This window comes from Pteropus alecto, unplaced genomic scaffold, assembly GCF_000325575.1.
Source record: "Pteropus alecto unplaced genomic scaffold, ASM32557v1 scaffold113, whole genome shotgun sequence".
Taxonomy (NCBI): domain Eukaryota; kingdom Metazoa; phylum Chordata; class Mammalia; order Chiroptera; family Pteropodidae; genus Pteropus; species Pteropus alecto.
The window spans coordinates 60575-85286 of NW_006433949.1; the positions used below are offsets into that span (position 1 = coordinate 60575).

The window sequence follows — 24712 nt, forward strand, 5'->3', positions numbered from 1 at the left end:
TGAAAACTCATATCCAAAAAGATATTTGCACACCGATGTTCATAGCAGCATTATTCACAGTGGCCAGGACATGGAAGCAGCCAAAGTTTCCTACAATAGATGATTGGATAAAGCTGTGGTACATATATACAATAGAATATTACTCTGCCATAAGAAGAGATGAAATACTGACATTTGTGACAGCATGGATGGACCTCAAGATAATCATGCTAAGCGAAATAAGCCAGACAGAAAAAGTTGAAAATCACCCGATATCACTTACATGTGGGATATAAACCTAAAAGCAACAAATGAACAGGACAAACATAGACTCATGGACATGGACTATAGACTAGTAGTTACCAAAGGGTAGGAGGTGGGGTGGAGGGGGAAGGTAGATGGGGTAAAGTGGGTCAAATATATGGGGATAGGGGGAGGGTGAAGTGGGTAAGGGGGATAAAATATATTGCAGCTGAAGGAAACTGGACTTTGGGTGGTAAACACACACTAGAATATACAGATGTCAAATGATAATGTACACCTGAGAATTATATAATTGTATTAACCAATGTTACCCCAATAAAATTAATTTATAAAATAAAAATAAAAATAAAAGGTAAATAAGTCATTGGAAGGTAATGTAAAGCATGGTGACTCTAGTTTTAAAAACTGCATTGCATATTTGAAAGTTACTAAGAGTAAATCTTAAAAGGTCTCATTAAGAAAAACAAATTTGTAACAATGTATCATGATGAATGTTAACTAGACTTCTTGTGGTCATCATTTCATAATGTATACAAACATCGAACCATTATATTGTACATCTGAAACTAACATGTCAATTACATCTCAATAAAATTTTTTTTAAAAGACAGAGCCTGGCACAGTGGATAAAATGGTAAGACCCAACTATATGTTGTCTACAAAACCATTTTAAAAATAATTTCTTAATTTTCCAATTACAGTTGACATACAATATTATATTAATTTCAGGTGTACAACACAGTGATTAGATATTTATATAATGTGATCACCCTGATAACTCTAGTACCCATCTGACACCATACATAGTTATTACAATGTTATCAAATATATTCTTCATGCTATTCTTTACATTTCCGTGACTATTTTATAACTACCAATTTGTCCTTCTTAATCTCTTCTCCTTTTTTCACCCTTTCCTCCAAATACTCCTCCCATCTTGGCAACCTTCAAAATGTTCTCTGTATCTTATGAGTTTCAAATAACCCCATTTATTTATTTATTTTTATTAAATTTATTGGAGTTACATTGGTTAATAAAATTAGATTTCAAGTGTACAATTCAATAATATGTCATATGTATATTACATTGTGTGTTCACCACTCAAAGTTAAATTTCCTTCTGTCGCCACGTATTTGATCCCCTTTATCCTTATCTACCCCCACGCCCCTTTCCCTCTGGTAACCACTAAACTGTTGTCTCTATGAGTTTTGTTTGTTTGTCTTGTTCATTTGTTGTTTTCAGTTTTATGGCCCACATATGAATAAAATCAAATGGTTCTCAACTTTTTTGTCTGACTTATTTTGCTTATCATAATAATTTCAAGATCCATCCATGTATTTCATATTTTCTCATAGCTGAATAATATCCCATGTTTATATGTACCACTTCTTCTTTATCCAATCATCTATCAAAGGGCACTTCCATGTCTTAGCCACCGTGAATAATGCTGCAATGAGCATCAGGTACATACATTTTTACACATGTTTTCAAATTTTGGGGGTAGATACCCAGAAGAGGGATTGCTGGGACATATGGTAATTCTATTCTTAATCAAAAAAACCCACTTTAAATATAAAGTCACAGTAGATTAAAAATCAAGGGATTAAGAAAGATATACCATGCTAACAGTCATACAATCAACTAATCTTTGACAAAGAAGCAAAGGCAATTCAGTAAAGCACAGCCTTATCAATATATGATACTGAAACTATTAGACATCATATACACAAATAGGAAGATGAAGACCTACACCTTTCACAAAAAATAACTGTAAATATAAAATACAAAACTATAAAACATAGGACCTAAATGTAAAATACAAAACTCTAAGACAGGAAAAAATATAGATGACCTTTGGTTTGGCGATGAGTTTTCAGAGACAACAGTAAATGCATGATCCATTAAAGAAAAAATTGACAAGCTGGACTTTACTAGAAAACAAGTATTCAAAGAAATACATGTACACAAATGTTCATAGCTACACTATTCACACTAGCTAAAAGGTGAAAACTCACATGTCCATCAACAGATGAATGAATAAATAAAATGTGATATAAATACAATAAAAGATTATTCAGCCATAAAAAGAAATAAAGTACTGATATGTACTATAACATGAATGAACCTTGGAAATATTATGCAAGTAAAAGTAGCCAGATGCAAAAGGTCACATATTCTATGATTCCATTTATATGAAATATCCAGAAGAAAGAAGCCAGATGCATGTTGGTGGTTTCCAGGGGCTGGTAGAGGGCTAGGGGAGATGAAAGAGTACATGCTTAATGGATATGAAATTTCTTTTTTGGGTCATAAAAATGTTTTGGAACCACACAGAACTGATGTTTGCACAACCTTGTAGATGAACTAAATGCCACTGTATGGTTCACTTGAAAATGGTTAATTACATGTTATGTGAATTTCAAGTCCACTACTGGAGACTACTTTGTAAACACTGTATACTTAGACTACACTAAATTTATTAAAATATATTTTTTCTTCAATAATAAACTAATCTTTGCTTACTGAAACATTTTTACTTTACAAACTTTAATTTTTCTTAACTTTTTAACTCTTGTAATAACGTACCTTAAAACATACATTGTACAGCTGTACAAAAACATTTTCTTTCTTCATATCTTTATTCTATTAGCTTTTTTCTATTTTTAAAATGTTTACCTTTTTTGTGCTTTAAACTTTTTTGTTAAAAACTACGACACAAACACACACATTACCCTAGGCCTACACAGGGTCAGGATCAGCAATATCACTGTCTCCCACCTCCACATCTTGCCCCACTAGGTCTTCAGGGGCAATAACACACATGGAACTGTCATTTTCTAATAAGAATGCCTTCTGGAACACCTCCTGAAGGACCTGCCTGAGGCTCTCCTTCAAGAGGTGTCACTCTTTTCAAAATATATATCCATGGTGGTTTGCTTGGTTTGTTTCTTTTTTCATCATAGATTTGCTTGTTAGCAGATAATGTACCATGAACATTCCTCTCTATTAATGAAAACCTTTCAGTGTTGGGGTCCAAGTTTTCAAACTTTTTAAGGAGCTTGTTGAGATCTGCAAAAGCTTCTGTTAACCCCTCTACTGTGAATTTTCTTGGGAGTTCTTCCTTTCCTTCTCCCGCAGGTGCCTTTTTTCTTGCCTCTTCTTCAGCTATGCATTTCCGTTCCGGTTCCAACAACTTCTCACTGGTCAGTTCCCTCAGAAGTCATCTCTAGGAGCTCCTCAATGTCATCCTCATCCATAACCAGATTAAAGCTGTTTACCATCTCAACCACAGCCTTGTTGATTTTTGCAACCTCCTCATCCTTGGCAAATCCGAGGTCAGAGACTACGATGTCATTAGGCAATAAAAATTTCTCAGCTTCATGATAATCTTATGGGACCACTGTCACATATGCAGTCCTTTGTTGACCAAAACATTGTTATAGGGAACATGACTGTACTTTGGAAGACACAGGCATACTCTATAATCCAACAATCATGCTTTAAGTTATTTTCCCAATTGAGCTGAAAACTTATGTGCACACAAAACTTGCACACAAATGTTTACAATAGCTTTATTTGTAACTGCCAAAACCTGGAAATACCAAGCAGTACGTCCTTCAATTGGTGAACAGATTTAAAAAAGAACAAAACTGGTAAATCCATACAATTAATTTTTAAAAATAAGCGATCATGCCACAAAAAGACACGCAGGAACCTTAAATACATATTACTAAGTGAAAGAAGCCAATCTGGAAAGACTATATACTGTATGATTCCAACTACATAATATTCTGGAAAAGGTAAAACTATAGAAATAGTAAAAAGGTCAGCAGTTACCAGAGTTATGAGAAAGAAGGGAAGAAAAATAAATAAGTGAAGAGGAATTTTAGGGCAGAGAAACCATACCAGATGGTACTGCAATGGTGGATATATGACATTATGCATTTATCAAAATCCATAGAACTGTACAAAGGAAAGACCCTTAATGTATACATGGACAGACATACAGACCTAATCCTAATGGGTTGGAAGAGAGAGCACAGAAATAAACTGTCACATACATAGTCAAATGACACTGTGTATCCATGCTATTATGAATGAAATTGTTCTCTTATGTTCATTTTCAGGTTGTTCATTTCTCATATATAGAAATACAATTGACTTTTGTATGCTGATTTTTGACTATATCAATAAAAGCTTTTCCTTTACTTTTTTTTTTAGATTTTCTTCCCATAAGAGAATCTGTCATGAAATTTTAAAAGAATCATAAAATTAATTCAATAATTATTTATTAAAAATAATATATGCCCTTTTGACAAAATTACCAATATAGAGAAATATAATGAAAAACATAAAAATCAGCACCTATATTTAACTGAGTCTAAATGTGTATTTATTGATATGTATTTGATCACAGATTTTGTTTTACAGATGGACATTCATCTTTTTGTGTAAATAAAGTTTTACATCATTAATTTTAATGACTACCTTATATTCTACATACTATAATTTACTTAATATTTAATATAGTATAAATGTACTATATATATGTCATCAGTTAACATTAAGTTGTTTAAAATTTATAGCCATTATAAATAAGATTAAGATAAACATTTTCCAGTGTATAACTTTGAGATAACTTTCTGTGGTATCTCTTTAGATGAGAATTTCCAGGAATGTGACAATTGGGCCAAGAAATACATACAATCTCAGGGTACTGTAGAATGTTTATAATAATTTGATTTCCCATCAATACTGTTTTTTATTCAATTTTTAAATCATTTCAAACACAGCTTAATCATTTAAAATCTTCTCCAAGTTATCAAAGATACCTATCTACTCAATTTTCTTAATTCAAAAGAGAAAGAAAAAGAAAAACCAGACAAGAAGCAATTTTTATACAGGTGTTATTTTTAAGCCACAGGATTTAGAATTTTGAGGGACAATGGCAGTTCTATTCCACCTCATTGTTAATTAGGAACTATATTCTATAGCAACCCTGTAGAAAACTACCATATTCTTTAGTGATATTTTAAGCAATAATGACATTCAATGGGAAAATGACAGTCTTTTCAATAAATTGTACTGGAAAAACTAGATATCTATATGTACATGAATGAAGTTAGACCCTTACTTTATACCATATACAAAAATTAACTCGAAATAGGTCAAAAATCGAAACCTAAAATCTAAACCTAAAAGAAGAAAACATAGGGGAGAAGCTGCATTACTTTAGTACTTTAGGCTTAGCAATGATTTCTTGAATATGACATTAAAAGTACAGGGAACAAAAGAAATAATAAATTGGGCTACATGAAAATTAAACACTTTTGGTCTACGGCCATGCCACCCTGAACAAGCCCGATCCTGTCTGATCTTGGAAGCTAAGCAGGGTCAGGCCTGGTTAGTACTTGGATGGGAGACCACCTAGGAAGACCAGGTGCTGTAGACATAAAAAATAAAAAAATAAGGGATTGTAAGCTGACAAGGTCCTTGCAATCTGTGAGGTCAACCAAGGGTTGCCTTGCCTAAAAAAAAAATTAAACATTTTTGTGCATCAAAGTACATAATCAACACAGTGAAAAGGCAATCTACAAGAGCATGGGAGAAAATATTTGCAAATCATATATCTGATAATGGATTAATATTCAGAATATATAAAGAACTCCTATAAATCAACAATGAAAAACGAAAATCCATTTTCAAAAAATGGGAAAAGAATTTCAATAGACATTTCTCCAAAAAAGATATACAAATGGCCAATCAGGACATGTAAAAATATTTAGCATCACTAATCATAGGAAAATTTAAGTCAAAACTACAACGAGTACCACTTTACACCCATTAGGATATAAATTATCAAAAAAAAAAAAAAAAAACCCGAAAAACAAAAAGCCCCAGAAAACAACACGTGTTGGCGCAAATGTGAATAATTGGAACCCTTACACAGTGGAATTGTAAAATGATGTAACTGCTATGGAAACAATACAGTGGCTCTTCAAAATATTAAACACAGAATTTTCATTTGCTCCAGCAATCCACTTCTAGATATACAGATGAAAGTACTGAAAGCAGGGACTAATAAAGGTATTTGTATACACATGTTCATATCAGCATTATCCACCACAGCCAAGGATGGAAGAAACTCAAGTGTCCATCAATGGATGAATCAATCGATAAAATGTGGTATATCCATGCCACTGAATACTATTTAGCCTTCTAAAGAAATGAAATTCTGACATGTGCTACAATATGGATGAACCTTGAAGACATTAAGCTAAGTGAAATAAGCTAGATGCAAAAGGACAACTACTGAATGACGTGGAGAGGCTTTTCCATGACATAACCGCTGAGACTACTTACCACAATTCCCTCATAGAGACTGTTTGATCATAATCGATGTTCTTTCTGATGTAAATTGGCACCCCTGCCCTGTCTCCCACTACATGCTGTTTCTTAGAGCAGACTGTTGTCCTGACCTGGTCAAGCATGTAATTTCCCATACCTGGTGCCATTCACATACTAGTACCCGTGATTTATTTACCCTTTTACCCAATATAATTCTTTGGCACCTGCCAAGCTGCTAGAAGGATATCCATTTTGTCTTTTAGCCACTCAATGTGTGCCCCATACATAAGTTTCCCTTAATCAACTCTATTAATTTCCAGACTGGAGTGGCCTGCCTCTTCCTTCTTATCCTGCCTGCTACTTACGGACAGATTTTCGGTCTCAGAGATTTTTCCTTGGGTCTGTGTGTTCTAATAATATATGATTCCACTGATATAAAGTACCTAGAGTAGTCAAATTCATAGAGACAGAAAGTAGAATGGTGGTTACCAGGGGTTGGGAGGTGGGAGATATGGAGAGTTATTGTTTAATAGATACAGAGTTTCACTGTGGCATGATAAAACTTTATGGAGCTGAATAGAGGTAATAGAGGTAAATTGGCACCCCTGCCCTGTCTCCCACTACATGCTGTTTCTTAGAGCAGACTGTTGTCCTGACCTGGTCAAGCATGTGAATATACTTCATGCCACTGAACTGTACACTTAAAAATGGTTAAGATGATAAATATTTGTTATATGATTTTTTACCAAAATTTAAAAAAAAATTGATAAAATATAAATTATATGTTGTATATATTTTAGGATTAAAAAATAAAACTAACTAAATACGCTAGTGTGTTTAAGGTCTCTACAGCCTATCTCTCCCACTGATTATGAACAAAAACTCTGGGGAAAATATAAAAATCAACTACTTGAAGACTAAAAAGTAAAAAAAAGTAGGTTGATTGTGGAAGAGAGTCAAACGTGGAGAAGTGACTGCACTGAAGTGAGTTTCTCAAACATTTTTTTCTCGTTCTCTCCCACAGCTTTGCCTCAAGTGTGTACACTAATCATGATACTGCTGAATGAAGGCACCTAAAACTCTAATAGAAATCCATCTTTTAGGCCACAGAGACCAGAGAGGGGCCACCTTCAGGCAGGAAAGTGGCAGGAGGTGGAATCCCAAAAGTGACAGAGCCAGAAAAGAGGATTCTCTAATTCTGGTATAATTCCATGCGAGTCTCGGCCTAACCCCTGCACCATGAATGCACACTGCAGTCCTAAACCAGCACAAGCAAGGTTTAGAGAAGCTGACTATTTGAAACTCCACCTAAAGATGATTAGACAAATGCACATTCTAAACCTGATTAGGTTGATGGCCTGCTAAATAAAAACACTAGCATTCTCCAGAGATTATAAAAGGACCCAGAGTCTATGCAACATAGTATTCACAATGTCTAAGATGAAATCCTGTTTTACCTGACATACACAGATCAAAAAAATGTCACCCATTCTCATGGGAGCAAACAATCAACAAACACCAACTTAGACATGAGGCAGATATTGGAAACAGTCAATAAATATTTTAAAAAACAACTATTATAATTTATGTGGTCTATGAAGCAAAAGAAAATATATTTGAAATGATTTGGGGGGGTGATAAAAATAGGAATGTTTATCTTGATTGTGGTGATGAATTCATGGGCGTGTATACATATGTAAAAAATGATCAAATTATATACTTTATATATACAAAGTTTATTGTATGTATAGCTTAATTAAGTTATAAAAAAATAAAGTGATCTTAATCATAACTATGCCTAGCACAAGGAAAATGTTTTTAATGACCATTTTATAGATTAGAAGACAGAAATTCAGAAAGATTAAGTACTTGCTTAAGTTTACAAAGTTAATCAGGTCCAGGATTCTAATGTAGACTTTTCTTATCTCTAAGACCATAATATCATTCCCTTATCTGATAAAATAATACAGGCTTAACTCCACTTAATTTATGAGGTTATTAGCAGGATTGAGTAAAATATGTTTCTAAGAAATTCTAATTCATATGAGATAGGTAACACATTAGCACATGGATTTCATACCACCAATTACATATTATTTTCCTACTAAATTGAAAGAAATTTCCCCTCTAGCAACAAATCCCAGAGGAAACATCTAGCAGTGAATACAGACTGAATTTTAATCTCTACTTTTTTCACATTCGAAGTCTCAGAAAATATAAAAGAACATTATATACACTGATGGCACTGTGTGTGTTAATCCATTGATAAAATCTATGAATGATATATAAACCATATACGATCATCCGTAGTATTTCCAAAAGCCAATATCTACATGTCTACAATAAAAAACCATGTAGTAATTTCAAAAGCTGTTATAGAAGAATATTTCATTACATGGAAATATGGTCATGATATGTTGAATAATAAAGCAGATTATAAAAGTATTAATGCATTATTATAATTCCCTGTGAGTATATGCATTTTAAATAATATAAAACATATAAATATACAGATACATAATATATATGAAATAGTGAAGACAGTATATCTGGGTGATTTTAATTATCCTTTTGGTTCTCTGAATTTTCCAAATTTCTATAATAAACATGTAGTCTCTTTTAGTATGGAAAAACAAAGCTTTTGTTTCAAAGTATAACAATAAACAAAAGGGTCCCACTTTATCTTTGCTTCCTATTTATCTGAGTGTGCATTTTTGCAGTTACAATCTAGTAGTACTCACCTGACCAATTGCTTGCAGGTTATAGCAGATTATGTCCTTATTGGCTGCTGAAGTTCCATAGAGAAGTACCTCAATGAGACAGCATATCCCCAGGAGGAGGTCAGAGAAGCTCAGATAAAAGAGTGGCTTTATCTGTCAATGCAACAAAGGCCTCATTTCAGAAATGATGTTAATAACGAATTATTTTTATATTTTACCTTTCTAGTAGAAAACTGGACATCATTTTTCTGGGGCCTCTGCCACTGGTCGACTGTGAGGAATGTAAAGAAATATACCAGGTAGGAAGGAATCTGTAATCACAACTATCCCAAGTGTCCTGGAATCAGAGTGCTTACAGATGGATTAGCATTGGAACTTCTTCCTCACAGAGACACTCCTTCTTCAGATATAGGGTCAAATAAAAAATGGACAGATGATAAATTTTGTGATGGAGATATACCACAAATAAAAAATTGAAAGTGTTCTAGTTACACAGCCAACAGCTTCTAACAAGAGGACATCAGTGGAACGTTTAGGGATATGGTTGAGGACCCAAAGAAAATGAAAACAGTTTTTTTTAATCTTAATATAATTTAATGTGCATATTTCTTTTTTTTCTTTGTTGAGGTATAACTGACAAATAAAATTATGAGATATTTAAAGTGCACAACATTATGATTTGATAGACATATACATTGTAAAAGGATTTCCCCTGAATTAATTAAGACACCCATCTCCTCACATATTTACCTTTTGCGGGGAGTTGGGGGAGTAAGAACATTTAAGTCTTACTCTCAGCAAATTTGAATTATACAATACAGTGTTATCATGTTATCATGGTATACATAGTCACTATGTTATACATTAGGTCTTCTGACCTTATTCATCTTATAAGTTTCCCTATTTATGCAATCTCAATTATAATATCAAGATAACCTCTTGAAGAAATATCAGGCAAGATACTTGAAGGAAAAAAATAAAGAAGACTTATCCTACATATATAGAAGCTTAATATAAAGCTGTAGTGTAGATACTGTGGTACTAAGCTTAGGGATGGAGAAACAAATCAATGGAACAGAATAAAGAACCCAAAACAAATCCAAGCATACATATAAACTTTTGATATATAATATAGGTGGCTTTTTGGATCAATAGAAAAAGATAGTCTTTCCAAAATATGATGCTAGAACAACTGGGTATCTACATGGATAAAAATAAAATTGGAACCTTAGTTTTTACCTCTCACTTAAAAATCAGTTCCAACTAGTTGAAACACCGAAATGTCTTCAACTTCTGAGGTTCCAACTAGTTGAAACACCGAAATGTCTTCAACTTCTGAGTAGGCAAAGTGTTCCTAAACAAAACAAAAAAAAGCTCTAAAAGAAATAATGAAAATTTTGACTACATTAAAATGAAAAATGTATGTGTCAAAATATGCCATAAAGAATGTGAAAAGACATGCCACAAAGTGGGAGACGATATTTGTAGTACATGTAACTGACAGAAGACCAATATGCAAACAATATTAAAAACAAACAAAAAAATTACAAAGCAATAAGAAAACCCAATGGAAAAAATGGGCAAAAGATTTGAACAGATATTTAAGAAAGGAGGAAATCCAAATGGACATAAATCCATGAAAATATGCCTGACTTTATCAATAATTAAGGAAATGAAAATTAAAACCACAATGAGAAAAAAATTATGCACTCATGACAAAAATTTTTAAAGTCTGACAATATCAAGTATTAATAGGAATATGAAGCAATGGGACCTTTCATACACTGCTGGCACAATCATTTAGAAAAGTTTGGCATTATCTATGAGATATGCATATCCGATAACAATTCTGTTATTAGAAAAATACATTCAAGAAATTTTTGCATGTGTACACCAGAAAACATGTACAAGATTGTTTATAGCAGCACAGATATATTGTGGTATGTTCATAATACAGAATGCTAAACATCAATGAAAATGAAATGAACCAGAGCTATAAACAACAACATGGATAAATCTCACAAATAATATTGAGGAAAAAAAGTAAATCACAAAACAATACATACAAAAAATACATTATTATTCCATTTATGTTAAGTTCAAAAGCAAGAAACACTCAAGTGTTTAGAGATATGTACATTACTGGTAAAAATGTATATAAAAGTAAATAAATGATTATTACAAAACTCTGGATAGTGGTTATCTCTAGAGGTGAGGGGGAGAACTGTGATTGGGAAGGAACATTAGCAGGCATGCTTGAGGGTACAGGCGATTTCTATTTCTTGTCCCTAGTGTTTGTTTATAATCATATAATCATTCTTTAAACAATAAATACATACATGTATTATGCATTCTAATCCATGTCTGACATATCTCACAAGAAAAAGTAAATTTTAAAAAATTTAAGTTATCTTCAGATACTACCTAATATTAAAACTAATCTCACTTGTACAAATGGGAATTTTTCTCAAATCTTTCTTCTAAATGAAAGGAAAGTTAAGATGCTAATACCTTGCTAACAGGTGTAAATGATCAAGTTGCCTTGGCTACCGAAACAAAATCAAGTGAATTAACATTTTAAACTGCATTTAATAAATATCAAATAGTATTATCTTTACTATATATAGCCTTTGCTCTGGGTAAACCTGCTAAAATGACAGCTGGATGGCACATTCACAGATTCAACTAACCTATGACCTACCACAAGTTTATAACTGTTAACGGGTAAAATATTAAAACAATACAAAATAAACCCTGGAGAAGAAAGTCAGTCAAGTGGCTTTTGTGAGCAAGAACATAATTATGGTCATTAATGCAAGAAATAGCCTTATATATAGGGAACAGTTGACCACTAAAGCACACTTAAAGTCTTTGTCAGGGAAAAAGAATAAAAAGAGGTTTACATACTTTCTCTCATGGTTGTAAAATCATGAGTTCTAGTAAAAGGAGATAAAAATCAATCAATTTACGCAACAAAAATGAACTGAGCACCTATTACTGAAATCAAGAAAGATCTCACACCTATCTATGTTTAATAAGATACTATGGTGAAGGTAATACAAAGAAATGTATGATATAGTCCATGGAAAATAGCGCAGTGCTTGGGAATAAGGAAGACACAAAAAAGCATAAGACACAGTCTCTAAATATGAAAGCAAAAACTCTGGAAACCCCTCCTCCCCGCCCACACACACATTCTCTCTCTTGTACTTGGCTAATTTAAATCAAGAGCAGAATGGAGGGTGTGGATGTACTGCGTGAAAGCCTTTCTCAAGGAGGTTCTGGGTCCAGGTCTATCCTGGTGAGATCTAAAACAACTCATACTAATACTCTTCTAAAACCTTGCTTTCCAATACCTCTGTTCAAATGAAATCAAGTTACAAAGAATATCAAAAGTGACCTTTATGAGGAAATGAAGTTGCACAATGCAGTAAAGTATATCTGCCTACAGTTGTTTTTTGCCCTCACTCCCACCCCCAGCATTGACCAGCCTAAGCCACTTTCTTCTCTCTTCTGGTTGTCTTTGAGTCACTTTCTAAGTAGCTAATCCCCTCAAAGATTCACCATGGATTTTTCAAATTTACTATAATTATTTTTAACTTAATAGAGTATTTTTGTTTTTTTTAAATTATGCCTTCTATGTGTTTTTGCTGTTAAAAATGTTCTTTGATGAAGAAATAAAGGAAAATAGCAAAGTATAGCTGACATTTTTAACCTGAAAAAATTGGATCTTTCCTAGGCTAAGAAAACAGAATGTATGGCAACCGCTGAACCAGTGATTGCTGCGGTCCTTTAGGCTCTGGTTATATGAAAGGTGTGAGAACTGAAGCCAGAGAAATTAAAGGTCACATCCTAAGTCAAACTTGACCCCACATCTTTACAAAGCTCTAACCTACTGTCATGCCAGAGGTCACCTCAGAACAGTGGTTCTCAACCAGGAGCAATTATTCCTCTTCCAGGAGACATCTGACAATATTTGAATATATTTTTGGCTGTCACAGTTGGGCCAGGGGTGGGGGTGGGGATGTTGCTACAAGCATCTAGTGGGTAAAGTCAACTAAACACTCTAATGCACAGGACAGCTCCCCATACCAAATTACGATCTAGCCCAAAAGGTCAACCGTGTTGAGACTGAGAATCTCTGCTTAGCTCTCTCCACTATGCAATTTATACTTTATTAACTTAATCACATCTGAGCTCAAACTGCAACAAAGGAAACAAACATTAGGGCAATCTGAATCACAGGAAGCTGTGTGGCCTAACAGAACTTTGGCAGGCAATGATGATACAGTATGGAGATTTCTACTTTCTAGTTCTATTTACATAGTCACATTCTACAAAATACAAAATTCTCTTTTCAGTAGGCAGCATATTTCAGTGGTTTAAAAAGTGTATGGGGGGAGAGGCTTTGGAACAAGATAAGTCTGCACTCAAATTCTAGCTCTAACACTAGCTGTAAGTCCTAAGGAAAGTCCCTCAACTTTATTAAGATTACATTTCCTCATCTATAGTATCTACCTCAGAATATTGTTTTAAGGATTAAATGAAAAATGTATTTAAAACACTGAGTACATGTGTCTAGAATATAGTAAATAGTAAAAATTGGTTTAATTTGAAGGGGATTGTAGTTAAGAGCTGGACTCTTGAAAATCCCTGCTCTGCTACTTACTGTGTAACTTGAACAAGTTAATCTCATGACTTTAAGCATCGATTTCGTCATCTGCGAGATAGGGCTAATACTGCCCTCATAGGAGAGTGATGATGAGGACTAACAAGATAAAGTACATAAAGCACTCAGCATAGTTGGAACACAGTAAGTGTTCAACATACAGAGCTATTTTTATTTTTAAAGTGAGCCCACCAAAACCCAATGAAATTTTCCACATATAAAAGTTTTCCCGTAAGTGTCCTAAACTACGTTTTACCTAATTTTGTGCCACTTGGCCTGGTTAGAGAAACGGTTGTTACATTTCTCTTAAAATCTTTTCTGAACTAGCACATTCATTACTTCACCTGGTCCTCTCTGAATTGCAAAAGGTTTTGGGGTTTTTTTTACATCTTAAATATGTACAATTTTTATTTGTCAATTATACCTCAATAAAAAGAAGGTTTTTGACATCATCTTTTTGGTATGAGTTGTTTTACATAGGATGTTTTTTTGCTCTGTTTTCAGCATTAAATTGTAATTGCCTAGACAGCCAGAACAGCAAAACAAGTACCTTTTGTATAGTAAAGTCTTTGAACTATTTCTTAGCAATTTACCAACATAGCAACATTAGAAAACTCACCTCAAAGCAGGACCTTACCATGCTTAGAGTGAATATAGGCTTCAAACAACACTGTTTCCTCAACCTTAATAATTTACGCATATCAGAAAAATCCACATTTAGCAGTCAATCTCTCAGTATTCAAAGTTATAGTTTAAAAAATCAATAAGAAGAAAAGGAAGACCTACTGACAGTATCTAAAATATCTCAATAATGACAAATGTACAAGTAATTCATAGAATTATTCCATCATTTGTAGGTGACACCTCTCTTAATTATATCAAAGGCTAAGTCATTAAAAGTTCAAATCCAACACAAAAACAGATTGCTCACCTCTGGAGATTTCTGTATATTCTGGAAAACAGCATAGGCAATAAGTGAACTTGAACCTATGACACTGACAGAGATAAAAGATGATCAATAAAACAGAACAATTAAGAATCCTTCATTTTTGCCTTTTATTTTTTATAGCTTTACTGATATATACTTGATATAAACTGCACATGTTTTTTTAAAAGTATGGAATACTTTATGAATTTGAGTGTCATCCTTGTGCAGGGGTCACGCTAATCTCTGCATCATTCCAGTTTTTAGTATATGTGCTACCAAAACATTGATTTTGCAAGGCAATCTTGTTGACCAAGCTGTCCTTTAATTTTCAGGTGTTACCTCCTCTATCTGTTTTTGTTGTTGTTGTTATTATTAATGTTGTTACATTTTATTAATCAGAAAATATCAATGTGGTAAAGAATAGCATTTCTCTCTAACTAAAGAATAAAAGCAAATCCCAAGAGGAAAAAAATGTAGACAACGTCAGGATTCTCCAGTTTTGTTTATACTAGTTTTAAACAGTCATATTACATGAGATTAAATAAACTTACCTCAGAGTAGCCATAACAAACTGTATCCACTGTATTGCAGAATAAACCTAAACAAAACGAGAAAGGGAGAACAAAATGAAGTCTTTTACATTTAATATTCAACTTTACTTAAGTTTCACTGTTTACTAACTACATGTGCAGAGCACAAACTCTTCTTCAGTGCCTAATCAAAACACACTGCATGTCTCAGAATGAGTAGAAAGGTGGTGAATAGGCCCCTGGAAAGGCAGAGTGGTTCCTTTTTTCCTCTTTTATTGTTACATCTCAGGGAAACAGATAAAAAGAATGGAGAGGTGAATAGAAAATGACTGAGTGAAAAAAAAGAGAATTGTTTGAGAAAATTAATAAAAGAATAAAATGGAGAAGAAATAGAAAAGGTTAAATTTTCAGAGAGACTGGGCAAATGTATGGAAAGAATGGGTAACAGGAAAGGCAAACAAGTACTGAATACGGTTGACTGGCAGAGCTGACAGAGGAAAACAGAATACTAAGCAATAGAGAAATAGGAAGAAGAAAAGTTAATCGTATGGAGAGAGAGATATTATGAATGAAAAATACAGAACATTGAGGAAGAAAGGGGGAGCAAAAAGAGAAGAGAGGGACAGTTTCTAATCTTACCAAGTCTAAATTGTCCTCCAGAATGCTAGCCTCCAGTAGGAAGGCCATAGGGACTTCAGCCCCAGCTATACTTAAGTAGCCCGATCTTTCTCGGTCAGGTTCTGAATCTCCAAAGGGTAAACAGGTGGCTCCACCCCTACTCTAGCTGGACTCCTCCCTAACCAATCCTGCCCTGTATCTTGAGGGCAAGGAGAGAGAAGGTGGCAACAAGTGGAGGAGAAAGTCAAGCAGAAAGAACAAAAATAGAAAGAGCAGGTGACAAGGAAACAAAATTCTAAAAAGCATTAGGAATTGTAAGAAGGGCCAAGAGGAAGGAATAATAAAAAGTAGAGAGAATGAGTCATAGTGAAAAGGTAAATAGAGCTGCAAGAGAGATAGAGAGAGAAAAATGGGGAACGGAGGTTTGCTTAAAACTTGTCCCTGTTTAGAGACAGAAGCCTGTGATGAGAAAGAGAGATTGCACATTCACTCAAACAATAAATTTTTAGTAATATCATGAAAAAGCTGTGAAGTTATTAATGTCTCATTTAATACTAACATCTCCAATATTCTGTACCAAAAATACCCACCAGAATTATATAATTAAATTACACAGTTCATCTAATATATGTATGTTTATATAGCGACTTTATGCAAAGCATTGTTATGGAAGATATAAAGACAAATAAGATACAAACTCATACCTCCATGAGCTTATAATAGGAAAAATGGCTTGAATTACAAAATTTCAAATTATTTGCACATAAAAATAATATACACTGACTGGTATTTGAACAGAATTTTAAGAACTGGTAAAATTTGGACAAAGATTGGGGGAAGGAGAAAGTAGAAGGAAGAACACTGCATTTATGCAACCAGTTATTTCATCTAACCATACTTTCATATATTCTACAAATATTTATTGATAAATTAGGTCATTTGCAGGGCTTGAGTAATTTAAATATATGACTATTCATATGAGGTTGAGAATGTCATGTGGAGTAGAGGATGGATTGTTAGGTGGAGGTAAGCTCTAAATCACTTTCCTTAAATTATTAAATAAACAAATTTTAAAAATAACAGTAAATTTCTGGATCAGAAATCCCTACCATAGGACTTAGGGAGTATTTTGAGGCCCTTAATCATATATCCATGTAATAAGGGTGAGGAGACTAATGACAGTCTCACCAAGAATGCTTTTGGACAAAGGACTCTTTGTCTCAGTAAAGAACAAATCTCAAATTGTTCAGAGAACGGCCATGCCAGATCCATCTGCTGCTCTTGATAGAACTTTTCTCTTTTGGCATCCCTTCTAAAATGTCTTATGCTTTCTGGATATTCAGCACCATCCTCTTTGAAATGCCTTTAGAAACAATCTTCCCATCTTCCTTTTCCAGGAGGGTTAACTCAAGCCCAGATGATGAAGTGGGTGATATTTACTTCCAGTTTCTCTTCTCCTCTTTCTACTGATCTCCTTAGCAAGGTCAAACACATCCCAGCTCTCAATTAACATAATGGGCTACTATGTATTACATATCAACTTAAGTTAACAGATATTCATTAAACTTCTATCACGAGGAAGTTAATGCGCTGGATACAAAGTCAAGAAAAATACCTGCCTAGTCAAATATTTCTATTTAAGCAAAAATACTCAACTCAAAGGAGGTTTCTAGTAATAACAGCTGCCAACTATTAAGTGCTTTCTATATGTAAGGCTCCATTCTAAGCATTTTAATCCTCAACACAACCTATGAGGTAAGAAGTAGTAGTATTCCCATTTTACAGATGAAACTGAGACTTAAAACAGTCACTTCTCTATGGTTACAGAGTTATCAAGTGGTAATACCAACATTCAAACTCTGTCAGTTTGACTTCTCACTCTTAACACCTATAGTATTCTAACAGGGAACTGGCAAATGGGAGAAAATAGAAAGACAATTTTAAAAATTAACATGACATTGAGAGCTCTTTTATTAGGCAATTCCTTCTTAGACAAAAGTGCGAGCGAGCAACAAAAGAAAAACTGGTCTTCAAAATTAAAACATTTTCTGCTTCAAAGAATATTCTCAAAAAAGTGAAAAGGCAACCTACAGAATGGAAAATATTTGTAAACGATATATCTAATAAAAGATTTGTATAAAGAATATATAAGGAACTCCTACAACTCAATAAAAATATAACCCAATTTAAAAACAGGTAAAAGTTTTAAATAGAGATTTTCCCTCCCAAAATATGCAAATGACTAATAAGCACATGCAAAGATGATCAACATAATAAACCATCAGGAAAATATAAATTAAAATCACAATGTGATGGCATACTAGGAAGGCTATAAGAAAAAAAATAAACAATATCAAGTGTGGATGAAGATATGGAGAAATGGGAACACTCATACACTGCTGATGGGAATGTCAAATACTGCAGCCACTTTGGCAGTTTCTCAAATGGTGAAACATATACTATATGACTCAGCTCCTAGGTATAAATCCGGTTCTACTCCTTAGTATATATCCAAGAGAATATAAAACATATGTCCTCACAAAAACTTGGACACAAATGTTCATAGTGTTATTTATAATAGACAAAAAAGTAGAAACAATACAAATGTCCATCAACTGGATAAATAAAATGTGGTCTATCCATACAATGGAATATTATTCAGCAATTTAAAGGAAAGTACTGATACGTGCTACAACATGAGTGAAACTTGAAAACACTATGCTAAGTGAAAAAAGTCAGTCACAAGAGACCACATATTGTATGATTCCATTCATATGAAATGTCTAAAATAGGCAAATTTATAAAGACAGAAAGTAAATTAGTGGTTGCCTAGAACCAGGAAGGTAGTTTGGGAGGGAATGGGGAATGACTGCACAGCGTTTCTTTTCAGGGTGACAAAAATATTCTAAAATTAGTGGTGATGGTTGCAAAACTCAACGAATATACTAAAAGCCATTGAAATGTATACTTTAAACAGATAAATTATAATGGTACATGAATTATATCTCAATAAAGCTGTTGCCAAAAAAATAAAATTTGAGACAAAAACAAGGAAATGTCCCATTGCTGAAATGCATGGTGTAACGATTAATGGATAACATGTTTCTGTCTTTCTTATTGAAAAAGAGTAATACTTAGATTAAAAAGTGTAAAATAAACATTGCAAGAGGGAACTGAAGATAAAGATTGTAGAAGAGCACCTGACTTCTCTAAATGAATCCACCACTCCTGGCCTGAACAAATTACACTCCAGGACTTTGATAAAGTTTGGAGGTTAACCTAGTAAACCATTGAATGAAATCTGGAGAGTTCGTGTAAAAATGGGAAAACTGTTAGAAGTTGCAGAAAACTGGTGATAAGTAATTTTCTTTATTTTTAGAAAGAGAAAGGATAGAATCTGCAAACCATAAGTGAAAGATCCTAGCATTGATCCCAGATAAGATTCTAGAATGAACTATCCAAAAGATATGTTTTTAAACACTTAGAAAAATGTAACCACTAAGTCAGCAAGGATTTATAAATAATCATGCCTGGCTAACCCTATTCTCTTTTTGAATAGAATTATTAGACATAGTTATATATGGTATTTTGACAAAACATTTGATGAGAAATAGACCAAGTAGAAGCATTATAAGGGCATTTCTTGAACAAATAAACCCAAGGGAGTGCTAATTCATTGATCAATATCGATTTAAAAATGACTTCTAGTAGAGTGAACCAGCATTCTGACTTGGCATTGTTCTGTGAAACACTGTCATCAATGACTTAAAAGAAAATATAGTAGGCATAATTATCAAATTGTATGCTACTTATCTATTGCTGCATAACAAATTTCCACAAATTTGGTGGCTTAAAACACACATTATCTTACATCTCATGTGGGTCAGGAATCCAAGACTAGCTTTAGTTGGGTCCTCTGCTTCAGTCTCTCTCACAAGGCTGTAATCAAATGTTGACCAGGGCTGGGTCTCATCTAAATATTCAAATGGAGAAGGATCTGCTTCCAAGTTCATGTAGTTGTTGGTCTAATTCATTTCCTTGAGGGTTGTTGGTCTGAGGTCCTCAGTTCCTAAATGTTGGCCAAAGGCTACACTCAGTTCTTTGCCACGTGGACTTCTGCAAGATGTCCTCCTAGCAAGATGGAAGTCACGATCTTACGTAACCAAATCGCTGAAGTGACTTGCCATCACCCTTCCTATATTCTATTGATCATAGATCTTGCCAACACTCAAGGGTTGAGGATTACATAAGAGTGCGACAATCAAGAGACAGGAATCATTGGGGGCCATCTTAGGGTCTGCCCACCACTCTTGGGTAATCCAACATGTCAAGGAACTTTTCCAGTTCAGATCATTTGCAATAGCTGTTCCCTCTCTCTGGAATGCTCTTCCCCCAGATAATCACATAACTGGCTCCTTCTCATTCATCAAGTATAAACTCAAATATCACCTTAAAGATGTAACACTTATGAAATTCCAAAATATCTTGTTTTTGTGGCTTACAAGAGTACGTAATGATGAAATAACGTGAATTAAAAGTGGGATAAAAGGAGAAAGAAAAATATCTGTGCTGAAATGATTTGGTCCCTGGATATTAAAAACTCCATGAGTTTTTTAATATTACACTATTGAAAAACAATATTAAAACAACAGAAATTCAAAATAAATTTCCTGAAATCTCGTCTAGTCAAAACAATGTTTTATTTATTGGTTACTTTAAGTCCTTGTCCATGCCTATATGTACATATAGTAATTCTACATATAGTAATTCAATTTGTACATATAGTAATTCTACAGCTAGTATTTTATATTATACATTTTTGCTCAACATTATTCCATAATAATTTCTTCCCTTTTGTTAGTCTTTTTTTCTTTCTCTCCACTCCCCTGGACTATAACCAATGCTAACAGCCTGGTGTATTTCTCTACATCTTTCTCTATGCTCATTAAAACATATCCAAATATATACATACATTATGGGGGCTATTCTTATGGTAGTAAGTTTTTAAAAATGAGATCATATATTTTTGTATATATTGCTTTTCTCAGCTATTATTTCATGGATATCTGTTCACTTTAAAAGAAATAGTTCTAACCCACATGACAGCTGTATAATATTCCACATAAGGTCATTTATCAACATTTCCTAGACATGTAGGTTGTTTTCAGATTTTTTCACTTTTTTTCCTTCCTTTTTTGCTTCTTCAAACAATGCTGCAGTAAAAATTTCTACATCCCTGCACATATAATCTTCTTCTGTGCTGATGACTTTATTACTAAAGGACAGATCCCAGAGTAGAATTCTTTTAGTTCCTCAAATACTTCATGCTTTTTTTCACCCTAGAACCTTTGCTCATGCTGTTTTCTTTTCCTAAAATGATTCAGAAAAATCTGCAATTTTGTCTTTATTAATATAATTATTTAATGTCTGTCTCATTAGGTTAAGTTCCTTGAGAGCTGAATCGTATTCATGCTTTAGGTGTTAGCTTAAATATACCTGTTTGTAGAGGTTTTCCATGAACTCCAATCCAAATTTATCTCCCATTATATTCTTTCAATATTCTTTCATATTCTTTCCATTTTTCTTAGAAATTATCACAATTTGTAATTATATATTTATTTGTGTAATTCTTTAATGTTATAGTCTCCCCCATAAAGACTACAGGGAGCACATCTATTTTGTTCATCGGTATAACCCTTACCTCTAGATGTGTATGGCACATGAAAGATGTTCAGTAAATAGCTGTTAAATATTTAAATAATTCTTAAAGAAAGGGCTTGGAGAAAATCGTACTATGAAGTAAACCTTCCATCTACAACATTTTTTAACAGGTGAAATCTGCTTTAAGTGTTAAGACATCTATGTCAGAGAATTAATATCAACATCAACAAAACATTGCAGGGAAAAAAACAATTAGCTCTAAGGGACCTCTGAAGAACAATATGCGGTCTAAGAAGAGAATGTAGAAAAGGCCAGTGTAATTTTGAGAGACAGTCATGGACTAGTTCCTCTTAACAAGTACTGACTGAGCACTTACCATGTGCCAATGTTGTTCTAGATGCTGGGGATATAGATAAAAAAACAAAAGTCCAGCCCTCATGGGAAACGGATAATTAAAAAATAAGCAAATTATACAGTATGTTAATTTGAAAAGTGCTATAGAGAAAAAATAACAGATGGAAAGCAGAAATGTATCAGGGAGGAGCAATTTTTAAAGGAAGGTCAGGGTAGATCTTAGGAAGATGACATTTGGGCAAAGACTTGAGGGAAGTGAAGGAGCCAGCCACATGAATATATAGAAGAAAAGTGCTCCAAAGGGAGAAAACCAGTACAAAGGCCCTGAGGCAGGAATATGCCTTGTGAATACAAAGAATAACAAAGAAGTCGGTGAGACTGTGGGCTCACTGGCTTGATAATGTTAGGAAAAAGATGGGACAGTTTATGTACTAATGGACTTAACGGACCATGCCACTTTTCTTCCTCCTCACTCCAGCTGCTACACTGAGTCATGTGCACACTCATGTAACATGTCTCAGCTCCTACTCCCTATCTCCATACAATACCCAGGGTGAGCTTTTTGATTTTCCACATTGGTGTCAACTGTGAGATTTTATGACTTCCTAAATATGAATTATACCTGGCTTATCTGTGTAGATTGTCAAGATCCTGAAGCCAAAAATCTAATCATATCATGAGGTAACTAACTGACTGAGATCAGGACGCTATTAAAAGCATTGAGATAATCACTGTACTTTTGCAGTTCCTAGAAAAAGTACAAATATTAGCCTTCTCTTTCCAACCAATCCACATCCTTCTTTTCAAAACCTACTTCTAAACCAGCCATGACTAGGAAGTCATTCCTGATCAATCATATTAACGAGGTATACATACAAAGTATGTACATATCAGAGTGCATAACTTAAAAACAGTCTAAATGTCTTATAAAGTGTACTAAAAACTCTTAACTCCTTATTGACTACAGGACAAAGGAAATTCTTAGTTTAATTTTCAAGACTGTCCCCTACCTGAGCTTAAAACTGTCTTACTGTTTTGAGAACTCCCCAGCCAAGCCAGTCATTCTCCGGTGTCACACTTATTCACACTTTTGCTCCTTTTCTTGTTCTCCACCTAAAATATTCTTTCCAAGGCTTAACTCCATTTCCACCCCCTACATGAAGCCTTCTTTAACCACCTTAGCCATAGTAATTTTCCCCTCTTCTAACTTCTATCATTCGTCTATGTAGCTTTTTACTCAATTACGGGAAACTCGAAATTTCCAAACCTCCCCCAAAACACACACACACACACACACACACAGAGTCTTTCCCTCAAAATTTCTATCCAAACTGGTTGCCCAAGATTGGATCTTATTATCTTTGATACTATTTTATACACACATTTATTGGACACATACAATGTTAACAGTGTTAAACCTCTTAGCATTATATTACTCCCTTACCCTCACATCCATGTGTTCATCAAGTCTTGTGAATTCTCCCCTACATAAAAGTTTCTCAATTCCACACTTACTTCTTCAACCCTACTATTATGTCCTATTGTAGGACCTTAACCTCTCCCACCTAGACTACTGCAAAACTCTTAACTGGTCTCCCTGTCTTTAGCCTTCACTCTTCCAAGCCATTGTCTTCACTCCTGAATGACAATAAATCTGACGTCACTCTCCTTGTGAAAACCTTTGATGATTCCAAACCTTTTAGCTTGATGAAACCCTTTACAATTCGCCCCAGATAATCTTCACAGATTCATCATGCTTCTCCCCTTGCTAGAAATATCCTTTGGTGTTTGCCTCGTAAATGCCTCCACTTCTTTCAAGATCCAATTCAAAAGTCGCCTCCTAACTATAATAACTTCCTCTGAGCAGGATTGACTGCCTCTTAATTTGTGTTTTTAGTCTTATTTTCTACCAGTTAATATTATGAGTTATATTACTATTCCTGTCTCCTCCCGCCGACACTATGAGTTCCTTCAGTACATAGCTCTGTCTCCTACGGCAGGCAAACCCAAGATCTGGTGTAAACAAACTGTATCCTGAACAAGTATCTGTTGAATAGAACTATTGTAATTAAAAAAATTTTCAGTGAAGCCTGGCGCCTCCCAGGTGAGACACTCACCTCAGGGTAGGCCCAACTCTCAGACTAGGCAGAGGGCAAGAGTGACCCTGACTGCCGTGCTGACGAAGAGCCAAGTCTGGCGGGCCAGCTCTGGGCCTGGCTAAGGGAGGTCGCGGAGGATGGCTGCCTGAGGGTACTACTGGGCCAATTGAGTGAAGGGTAGTAACACAGTCCGACTGACTAACCGAAGGCAGTGGCGGATCCTAACCGACTGCCCGACGGACCAAAGGCAAGAAGAAATGAGAGTGGCCACCGTCATCTTCGAAGACGACGAAACACAGCAAAGCAAGAGCGGCAAAGACGGAAAGTTCGCGCCTCCTGCCTCTCCTCACGCGGAGGAGCACGGGAAAAGGATTGGCAGGCGGCGCGCTTCGCCGAGTGCGCGTGCGCAGCCCTCCCCTACGACCTCAACACACGTCGCTCCGTTCTCCCCCACGCTCTGCCAGTTTGCGTTTCGCCGAGTGCGCGCGCGCGGCAGCCCCATTTCCCCGCCCCTCACGTGGCCCCACCCACTCGCCGTAGGC

At 34.6% G+C, this 24712-nt stretch overlaps 1 protein-coding gene and 2 pseudogenes across 3 annotated transcripts in view; 1 reads left to right on the forward strand and 2 right to left on the reverse strand.

Moving 5' to 3' along the window:
• TMEM116 (transmembrane protein 116) overlaps positions 1 to 24667 on the reverse strand; it is a 52414-nt gene extending 27747 nt beyond the window's left edge. For 2 of the 3 annotated variants that reach the window (XM_025044533.1, XM_015586798.2), the window contains exons 1-4: positions 24189 to 24667; positions 15460 to 15506; positions 14912 to 14975; positions 9333 to 9464 (exon numbers count right to left, since the gene is read on the reverse strand). In XM_025044533.1, coding sequence (XP_024900301.1) covers positions 9333 to 9464; positions 14912 to 14975; positions 15460 to 15473 — 210 coding nt within the window. In that variant the 5' untranslated portion in view covers positions 15474 to 15506; positions 24189 to 24667. The remainder of the gene's footprint in view (positions 1 to 9332; positions 9465 to 14911; positions 14976 to 15459; positions 15507 to 24188) is intronic. The other variant, XM_015586799.2, reaches the window with a different exon arrangement.
• On the forward strand, positions 5577 to 5695 carry LOC112477274 (annotated as a pseudogene).
• Positions 15092 to 15192, reverse strand: LOC112477270 (annotated as a pseudogene).
• Positions 24668 to 24712: the final 45 nt, after the last annotated feature.